General features: G+C 45.5%; 1 protein-coding gene across 1 annotated transcript; it reads left to right on the top strand.

The window, feature by feature from the left end:
- The first annotated feature begins 2,561 nt into the window (after positions 1 to 2,561).
- GPHB5 (glycoprotein hormone beta 5) lies at positions 2,562 to 6,224 on the top strand. Its single transcript, XM_017807435.1, has 3 exons — positions 2,562 to 2,656; positions 3,956 to 4,160; positions 6,036 to 6,224. Exons 2-3 carry the CDS (start codon positions 3,957 to 3,959, stop codon positions 6,222 to 6,224), a joined length of 393 nt encoding a protein of 130 aa, XP_017662924.1. The 5' UTR covers positions 2,562 to 2,656; position 3,956.
- Positions 6,225 to 10,724: the final 4,500 nt, after the last annotated feature.

Here is a 10,724-nt window from a genome sequence, read left to right as displayed (position 1 = left end):
CAAAAAGCAAAACAAAATCACAAATCAGTAAGCCAGCAAAACTCTGTGTGGGAAAAAGCCAACACTCAAGCTTTTCACCTGACAGTCCTTCAGCAATTGGTGTCTGTTCCACAAACAGACAGGATATTCTAAAGATAAAATGAGAGTCTGCAATTTCTCTTTTGTTTTACTTTATAAGACTGTTCAGTAAGATGGAGACAAGAGAACAGAATATTAGTTAGCTGAAGTCACTGAAACTAAACTAAATTACACAAAAAGTCCAGCACCTGGTTTTCTAATCCATAGAAGAAGAGGGATCTGTCAAAGCTGGTTCATCTGCCATCTGGCATGTATTTCCTGTACCTGTCTCTAATCTTGGGCTGATTTTTGCTGGCACATTTCCAGAATAAAATAAAGGGAACTTTGGCTTAATATTTTCCCTTTTACCTGCTTCCTCTGCAAGTCAGGAACATTTAAACTGCGTATTTTTAAAAAGCCCTTAAAAGTTTATTTTCTAGCTTTATTTTTGGTCAGGGAAGATTATGGAAAAATAGTTTAGGGTTTTTTTTGGTGGAAAGTTGCTGATAGTTTTAGATCAGTAACAAGACTTCGTCTGTTCCTCTTGATCTCCCTGTGATATAATTTGTCTTTGAATCTCATGCTTTTCCCAGTTGGTTTCAATGGGGGAAAAAGGTGTCCAGGAGATGTCTGGTGATTTCATCTATGGAGACATTTACAACACCTCCATTCAGTATTCCTCCTCCAATGTCCCACCTGATCACTCTTCACTTGAAGCTGGAATCCTTTACTGTGAGTGAGACCCTGAATAATAATGAGTGAGAGTACCGGGACAGATTTTAAACATCTCCTCCCTCCTGACTTCAGGACAGCTTACAAATTTTTAGTTAAAATTCTGTTCCTTTTTGTTTGGTTGGGTTTTTTTTGTTTTGTTTTTTTGGGGGGTTTTTGTTGTTGTTGGTTTTTTTTTGTTTGTTTGTTTTTTAGTTAAGTGAATTAATTTTCTGAAGCAGTTGTTTCCCGTGTCATGATGGCAATATGGCAACAGCACTGAAAGCCTTCTGCTCTTCTGTGTTTCAGACAATTCCTTCCCTCTTCTCCCAATCACTGTTTTCTAACTTAAGCAGAAAAGGCAAATCTTGAGGGTAAATAACCAGCCTTTTACACACCAGCTTGTGTGGCTGCTCCAAGCTGAACAGTGAAGTACAGCAAATGCTCTGGGCTTCCCAGGAGGCGTGAGCATGAGTGTGAGCCCTGCTGCTGCACCGAGTGTAGGCTGTTGACCTTGCAAGTGAAACAAAGACCTTGAGCCATGGGTTATTCATCCCAAAAAAGGGAGAGCACCTATGTGATGTACCTTGTTTGGCCCTGAATGGTTCAATATCACATTTCCTCATGTGTCTATTTGCTGGTTTCCATAGCTTAAACTACAAAAAGCCTGAATACAACTCACCAGAGGAATGTATTGGATAATTGTAAGGTAAATTAACGAACTTATAGTAATTACTGCTTCATATTTGATGAGATGCATGTTCTGGACATCAACAGATGCTGTTTTGGTTGGTTGTTGCTGGTTTTTTTAAAATATTTCTTTTTTTTTTTTCCCCTCTGAAACATTGTAGGATGGATTTTATTTGAATCAAGGTTTCCTCTATGTTTTCTATTCTCAGGTCTGGATTGTATTGTTGTGGCCACTTTTAGCAGCATCATCCCTAGGGGTGCATAATCCCTGCCTTTTCTGGACATGCCTGGGTACTGGAGCCATCACTGCTGGGAAGTCACCGTCCAGCCATGGTGGAAAGGAAGGGAGGTGACCTTCCCCAGGTCACTCCGTGAGCTTATGGCTGCTCTTCTCTCTCCCACTCATCCTTTAGGAACTCACTGACCAGCAAGTTCCTCAGGGAACCAAAGTTCCTCGGCTGCTCTCTGTCCTGTGAGTAGCTGAAAACTGTGTTTGCGTGGTGAAGGCAGCGGACACGATTTCTAAATTTCCTTTCACAGTGGTGCTCACCTGTGTGACAGCTGCCTGGCTCGTCAAGAGAACACTTGCTTTCCTTGCAAACTCACACCTCCTCCCCCTATCCCTTGCCCTTGCTTGTACAGAGCAATCGAATAAAAAGGGTCTAATGCAATTGGCAAAAATCCAGGTGTTTTTTCGCACAAATATCCAAAAAATCTCTCTTGAGGATGTTTACTCAGGGCTTGTTAATTAGGAGGGTAATGATTTCAGAGCCAACCTCCAATCCCCTCACAAAGGTGTTGATATTCCACTGTGGAAAAGAAGATCCATTTTGCCCCAGTGCATGCTCATAATTTCACTCACTGAGATGCTCCTTTTGTTTCAGGGCTGATGTTATGAAACAATAACCTACAAAAACAATAATTCCCTTGAAGATAATCGCTGTTGGAAAGGGGAGCCTTGCTTTACAGTCAATGACTTTGACGCCTTGGGTAGTTCAAGTAAGGATCTGCCTTGATTGACAAGACCCTTTCTATAAATTTGGGCAATTAAACAACCCAGTAGCAGCTGCTGGGGAGATCCACTGATCACAAAGCTGACAAAGATTGCTGTGCAGGTCTCCTGCTGCTCACTCTGACATCCTTAAACATCATCTGCAATTTAAAACTGAAAAAAGGAATTCTGACTCCAACAAGTTAGGTGAGTGTGTGTCTGTGTTTGCTCCCCGTCATGGCTCCAGCTCATGAATGAAGCAGCAGGGTTTGCTAAAGCGACCAAGAATATATGTTTGATTTGTTCAGAAGTTTTTCTATTTTGCTGTCATATGTCTTCCTTTAAAAATATAGAATTCTAGCATTTTTTTTTACTCTGTTGAAGCTTACATATAAACATCTTCTCATTTAATCACAAGTAGGACTTTAGTGTATGCATGGTGACATATGAAGCAAGCATCGTGTGCTGATCTAATGCTCTGATTTAGCAAATTTAAAGCATTTGGTTTAATAAGAGCTTAGAGACTCAAGCATCAGCCAGGGAAAAGGCAGGCCCAGCTCACTTAACTTTGGTCTATCCAGCTGAGGACACAGGCCAGTGCACACCAGTCTGTGCCCCGTGCAGTAGCTTTCTCAAAATGAAGTGTCAAGTCTGGGTGGATATATTTGAATGCAGTGCAAGTACCTGAAGTATAAAATGTATCTCGTGGCTTAGAGCTACTTTCCAGCTCTCTTTTTTTTTGACAGAGAAAGTTTTTCAGAAAAGCCAGTTGCTTTTTTTTTACTGAGGCAGAAGGTCAGCAGGTATCGGAAGGTCTTGGTGGATGCTGGGCTGCTCAGGTGTGAGGAGTTCAAACCTCCTCTGGTCACCTTGGCCGTGTCCCCCCTTGCCTAACCAGCTCTGATCACTGGCTTGGCAGCCTCAGTTGGGTCTGAGCTGGCTGTAGGGCAGTGTGTGCCAAAGGGAAAACCAGCCCACCTGGCTGCAGCCCTGGGAGATGAACAGCACGAGTCCAGTGCTCAGGGTGTTGGTAATGGCAGCTCCAGGAACACTTTTGGGAGATGCTGAGATTATAGCACAAATTCAGGGATGCTTGGCTCCTAGCTACTCAGCTATTGGCCTTGTGTGAGCTCAGGGCAACCCAAAAGGGCTGGTAGAAAGGCATCTGCTGCAAAGCAACCCTGAAATATGGAGATTTCAGTGGGGCTGAGGCACTGGCTGGTGGCTTTATCTCTTCCAGACAAAATCCCACTGCTCTGCAGTAAAGTCTTCACTCTGCTGCTTTCTATGGCAGAACTTTTTACTAAGATTCCCCACTTCTGGGAGTAGGTGACCCCCCATTCCTCTGTCTGCCCATCTTCTCTCAGGCTGAGTGATGATGGGGAACAGTGTGTCCAAAGGCATGAAGGGGTTTCCCAGCTCCAGCTTAGCCTGCCCACTTGCCCTTCTTGCCTCCTGGACCGTGCTGGCTCTCCCAGCCCTCCACTGCTCTCCCTTCTGCCTCAGCATGAAGCTCCACTGTGTGATCCTGGGCGCTCTCCTTCTCCTGCTGCTGGGGGGCTGTGGCAGCACACTCAAGACCTCTGCCATCGACCTGAGGACCTTCATTGGCTGTGCCGTGCGAGAATTCACCTTCCTGGCCAAGAAACCCGGGTGCCGGGGGCTGCGGGTGACCACGGACGCGTGCTGGGGGCGCTGCGAGACCTGGGAGGTGAGGCTGCAATGGTGGGCACTGACATCCCTGGGGGCTGCTTCCTCCCCCCCAGAATCCCTCCACAGAAACCCACCCAACATTAAATAGCTTGTAGGTATCTACTAAACAGACAAGGGCTGTGTCCCACTCCAGGACCTCCTCGCTACCACCGACAGCGCCGTTTGTGGTCGGTTGTTCCCTCCCTCCTTCCCCTGCCCCAAAGGGGGATGGACGTCATGTGATGACATCAGTGAAGCCCTTATGTAAAACTCTTACTGCACAATCTGAAAGCCTCTTAAAGCTTGAATGCTTCAGGAGAGAACTTTATTACTTTTCACTTGAAAAAAAGAATTCCTTTGAGATTAAGATGGAGCTCCTGATTGATGGGCGATATATTTTGTTCCAAAAAGGAAATCCCAAAGATAATGTCTGTTTCTAATTTGGTCCTGTTTTAAGTCACAGTGCTGTGTAAATATGAAGTATTTAAGTTTTAGGGGTGTACAGGGAGAGGAAGAAAGAGCATAAGTACATCTACACTCAGGTCAGAGAACAACTTTCTGACTGTCTTTGCCTTTCTGCCACTGGAAGGCTCAAGGGGCCAATCCCAGTTTAATTTATTCAGGGAAACCTTGAGCCACTCAGAGGGATTTTGCTATATGAATGCAAGGTCTGCATAGGTGACCAGAGGAGGAGGCAGGGTTTGTGGGACAGCTCTGACTGCCCTCCTTTTGTGACTTGGTGAGACAAGAGGGAAGGCCACCAGTGGCCAGATTCCATGGTGGGATAATGTTCCTTCGAGGGACGTCTTGACACCTGCTTTCCCCTACTCCCAAGCTCCTCTGGCAGCACAGACTTTTCAGACTCTCTTAGTGTATTACAATACCACTGGGGTGTAGTTCAGCTGAATTCATCTGGCTGTAGGCTCAACAGCTTCTAGGAAGCAGCACGATGTGCTTGGATGGGGAGTTTGTAAGAGGGAGGGTGTCTGGATATCTTCTTGATGAGATATTGCATCTGTTCTCTTCCATGCCATCATTCTTGTTTTCCAGGGAGGGCTCTTTACGCAGCAGAGAGTGAAAGAAAGAAATTAAAGTGTCTTCTGGCTGTGTTATCTTATGCTGTTTCCCATCTGTGCAAGTGAGAGGATGACAGTGGACTCCCACTGCTGTGTGCGCTGCCCCTTCTTGGAGTCTTTGGAAAATGGGTGTTCCTGTTAGGAAAAAAAAATAATTTTTCAGCAAAAGCAATGCCACTGTGATACCACATGACAGTGTGGGTTTCAAGGCCTTCATGCTCCCATCATCTCCTGATGGCTGAGGTCTCTGGCCAAGCTGTTTTTCTCAGGAGGAACTGCATGCTTCTCTGCTGGCTGCTGTGCTGAGAGCTTTCCTCACAGTGTACACCCACTGGGCTTTGTGAGACATGCAGCCTGACTGGGAAGACTGGTCTGGCTGAGAAAAGCCCAGCCCTTGGCACCTGAGTGCACCCCTTCTCTTAGTCAGATTGTGCACATGGAGGGGTTTCCAGCAGAACGTGTTTAATGGAAAATCAATGCTTTTGGAAGAAAGCAGATGCTTTTGGCAGCATTTGGTCGAAACACTTGTATTCTGCTGAAAACCAGGTTTTTGGATAATCTTTTGTCTTCCTTCAAGCAGTTTTTAATTGGAGCTTTTATGCTTTAAACAAACTGAAACATGCAGATACACCACCCCCCAACCCCCCATGGCAGGGCTCCAAAAGGCAAGTGTTGAAGGATGCAGCCTAAAAATTATTTCCGTGTCCCCTTCCACCTGATCTAGTAGCTCCTCTATTTTCACTAAATCCCCCTGAGGAAGGCAGGACTCCAGATGTCTATCTTGCCTCTTGCCTGAGGCCCTCATTTCTCCCCCGCAGAAGCCGATCCTGGAGCCACCTTACATCGAGTCCCACCACCGGATCTGCACCTACAACGAGACCAAGATGGTGACGGTGAAGCTGCCCAAGTGTGCCCCTGACGTGGATCCCTTCTACACCTACCCCGTGGCCATCCGGTGTGACTGTGACATCTGCTCCACCGCCACCACCGAGTGTGAGACTTACTGAGCTCCCTCCACAGCTCAGGCAGGGAGGGGCTGAATTCACAGCTTCACATCCCTGGTACCTCCAGCGTTGCTGAGGATGTAAATCGGTCCTGAATTTTATCTCACCCTCTAATGCTCCTAATCATTGACTTCTCTGGGCAGATGAGGCTTAATCCCCTCTCCTCGTGCTGTTCAAAGCATTATTGCTGTAGAAACCTAGTGCACAGCCTCACAATAGCAAACCCTGTGGTAAAAAGAAGTGATGCAGTTTCCCTTCCTCATGAGCTTTTCACGCTGTGTGACCTTTTCTCTGTGTACAAAGTGCACACGGACTAAGCAGTCACTGGGGGTGGAAACAGCTCACAAAGGCATTGCCTCCTCTGTAACAGCCTCCTTATTCACCTGGGGTTTAACTCCTTCCCAGTAACATAAATGCAGTTACCACCATTGCCACCACCTCACTCTCCCACCCTCCCTCCATTAGTTATTTTTCAGGAATAACAGTCAAAGAAAAATGTCTTAAGGCCAAAGAAATGGAAATGAGTATCCAAATCACTACCTTGAAATTAGGGTGAGTGCATACTCAGCCCTGACTCAGCCAAGTACTTAAGCTCATGATTAAGTGTTTTGCTCAGTATCAGTGGACTTTTACAGTTAAGTAGGTATTTGAGTGCTTTGATTAATTGGAGTTATTTTTCTGAAAAAAAAAAAAATTTTGCCTCACAAGTGTCAATTCCTTGAAAAAAGAAAAAAGAGAGAAACACATTAATGTGTAGAACCATCTGCTTTTGTCCAGGGATTGGAGGGGAAATGGCTTCATGTAGAATCAGCAAGACTCTGCAGAGCCCAAGGAGTCTCTCCTGACAATTTCCAGAGTTAGAGGGACTAAGCCAAAATGCAACGATCATGATTTGGTTTCAGCGAGCCCCTGGCTGAGATGGTGGGAAAGAGGGGGCTGCAAAGGGTGTTCCCACAGTTCCCTGCACTGCCAAGTTCCATGGAGACCCGCTCCTCTGAGGATGCACAGAGGGTTGGGGGACAGCCAGATGTACTGACAGTAAAGCTGTGGAGTATCCAGTAATGCTGGGTGAGACAAGCCCAGGACAGGAAAGAGAGCAGACAGGCCAAAGGACAGTTCACACCTCCTCAGACCTAACTAGGGGGGACATCTGGGAGCTGCTGCAAGAGCCCCCTGTGACCACAGCCACAGAAGTGCCTTTGTCCTCTGGTTCCCACCTGCAGGAGGACAGATCCACATTCATCCCTCATTTCCCCCCTGAATAAAATGGGAAATTATGTGAGCACAGGAAGATTTGCCAAGTGGGAGAGGCTCACAGGAGCTTACGAAACAAAGACACCTTCTCAGATAGCCATTAGGAGAGAATTGTTGCTGAGAGTAATACCTGCACCTGCCTTCCCCCCATACAGTGCCTTGCCTTCTGGATGCAGTCACCTTCATTTCTGGGGATGCATGCTTGAAAATTCCCCAGGTGTACTGTCCTCACCAAGACAGATCTAATTTAACCTTCAATTTATTAGTTGATGTCATTTTTTTCTGTCAGTGGAACTGGAAAAGCTGCACTGTGACTGAGTAGGAAGGAGGTGATTTTATCACTCTGTCTTCTCTCATTTTGAATAGAGACTGCTCTGTCCAACAGCAGCAGTTTTCTGCTGATGAAGAGTTTAACTAACCTTCCTTTAAAAAGTCCTCATGTTTTGTTTCAAATTGCATCTCACAATCCGTCTGATGTTGCTAACTGGCATCACAGTTATTATGGAAAAAGTATAAATTATTTTGTGTCTTTAATAAATCTCACCATTGTAGCATGAAAGCAATTTAAAGCAACGTGTCCCTCTTTATTTATGCATAGAGATTTCTCACGTAGAACATGTATAAACTCCTACAAACTCTTTGCCAGAGCTGTGAACACCTGCAAAACATCTCCTCGATGTGAAGTCATTTCCTTCACTGAGTTTCTCTGATGGAGTCTGGCTGTGCTATAGTCTCAGGATTAGAGGTAGGGTTAGAAAGTGGCAAACTTACTTCCTTTGCAGCCAGCAGGAAATAAGGGCTGTACCCAGACACGGTGAGACAGTAGAAACCTCAGCAAGTGATCAGATGAAAACACTGCAGGGCGTGAGAAGAGTTTTGAGTGATGCAGCCAGACTGGGGGGCAGAAGAGGAAGGTGGGAAGGATGTACTGACTGAACCCAATCAGTAAAAGACCACTTCAAGAGGGTCTTTTAAGGAGAAGAGCAAAAGTGTCTGCTGATGCTGTGTATTTGCCCTGAGTGACAAAAGTCCAGCTGACACCAGAGCCCAACAACCCATTTTCCATGGAAGTGATTGCTGGAGGGATTTAAAAAATGTATAAATGTGGCACCTGGGGACATGTTGTAATTGTGGGCTTGGTGGTGCTTGATTAGTGGTTGGACTCAATGATCTTAAAGGCCTTTTCCAGCCTAAATGATTCTATGATACTGTAATTTGAGTGGTGCACATCCCTCTTCATCCAGCTGTGCTGAGTTCCCACAAGTAGAGAAACAACACTGACTTTCGAGAGACCAGCTTCACTCCTGCTCCTGGGGCTTTTTTCTCAGAAGTCATTACGGTACTAGGTCTTCATTCTCTTAAATTCACACTGATTTTGATACTTAAAATCATTGAATGGTTTGGGTTGGAAGGGACCTTTAAAGGTCATCTTCTCCAAAACCCCCACAATGAGCAGGGACATCTTCAATTAGACCAGGCTACTCAAGGTGCCTTGAATGTTTCAAGGGATGGGACATCCACTCCAAGCAACATGTGCTAGTGCCTCACCACCCTCACTGGAAAAAACTTCTTCTTTATATCTTGTCTAAATTAACCTTCTTTTAATTTAAGACTATGACCCTTTATCCTGCTGCAACAGGCCCTACTTGTGACCAGGTCTCCAAGATTTCACATTCTTTATGTTGCAGCTGGTATGGTATGTCCTGCTTAGAATTTGCAGGCAGTCAACATATCCTCTATATTTCAGAAGATGAGAAGCCCCTTCCCAAGGCCATCTGAACCATAGTGAGAGCATTTTAACACTCCTTAAATCCGCAGATTTAAATCTCATCATCCCATCTGTCCAAAGCAGTTAAATGGCCCTTCTGTTTTTTGGTGCATGTTTGCAAGAAGTGTTTGACAGAGACTGTCACATCTCAGGTATTATCTCTCCCATGAAAATCAGTGGATTTTTTTGTGCCTCAATTTCCCTTCTGGACACTGGGAATGGATATATACACGACTTTTTTCTTCTCTACTGTGTGCTTTGGAGTGTAAGATCACAAGGCTGTAAAGTCCTTTGTGATCAGTCATATCCATATCCTGCACAGCACTCAGTGTCTCAGGTTTCTTATCACTCTTTTAACCTGAGCAGCAATAGTCACTATCATGCCGTGCTTCGATTTGTTATAACACTTTCCTGTTCTATGACAGTGACAAAAGCTCAGCTCCCCTCATTCCCATGCTGCAGTTGGTGTGCCCAGCCAGACTGACCATGGCAGAAATCAGCATATTTTACCCCGCCTCCAGACCTGAGCTACTGTGAGAAGGAGGGCAGGATGCCTCCCTGGATGGGTGTTTCCTGCACTGACTGGATTTCTCTTAGGGGGACAGGACAGGCAGCTCACTCTGCTCTCATTGTACTCCTATGAAAACAGAGGAACCTCCGCCCTGGCTCGGAGCAAAGGGCTGCCTCACCCAACATCCTGCCACGGACAGTAGCCAAGCGTGGATCTTCAGGGAAATGTGAAAGCATCAGGGCTGTACAGAGATATCCTTCTCTGCCTATATCCACACAGATTTATCTGGCAGCAGTTTAGGGAGTTTCTGCTCTGGGGGACGTGTTCGGCACCTTGTTGTTAACGCCAGACGTGCAGGTCCTTCCATGCCACTTCTTCCCAGATAAAGTCTGGCCATGGGAAAGTGTGGTGAGTAATACCATCTTCCTCTGGGGACAGATAAATCAAATATATTCCAGGCTACATACTGTGCCCTCTTGGATTGTCCTGTATCCTTTTATAGCAGCCAAGGATTTGAGCTGCAGTGCCTTTTTATTAGGAATAGACCTTGATACGCTTTGTCTTTGCTCTGCGAGTGAGTGCCCCAGGCAGGGGCTGGTTAAACCCACTGAGGTTCACAAGCTGCAGAAACACAAAAAGAGCCTTTCTCTGGTGAAACTTGCTTTAGCCCAATCAGTATAAGGGACATTGTTCAGAAATGGTGGGATTTATAGCCTTAACTTAAAGACCAGACCAGCTGATCAATGGGATTGATTCTGGTCTTGAAACAAATTGTAATGAAGACCTACATAATGAAGGCACTATTTTTTTTGTTTGTTTGTTTTTAAACAAGATCCACATCTCTGCACTGAGACCCTGGAAGACTGGGGCCAGACATATTCTTAATTTCAGTCCATCAGGGCTGTCTTTCCTCATGTAACTTCTTCATCCCTGTAAGCATTTCACTTTCCCTCCTGACTCTATACCTGCC

The sequence above is a fragment of the Lepidothrix coronata genome, unplaced genomic scaffold, assembly GCF_001604755.1.
Source record: "Lepidothrix coronata isolate B3197 unplaced genomic scaffold, Lepidothrix_coronata-1.0 Scaffold19, whole genome shotgun sequence".
Classification (NCBI taxonomy): domain Eukaryota; kingdom Metazoa; phylum Chordata; class Aves; order Passeriformes; family Pipridae; genus Lepidothrix; species Lepidothrix coronata.
The sequence above is the reverse complement of the archived record's forward strand: the minus strand, read 5'-3'. Positions and strand labels throughout refer to the sequence as shown.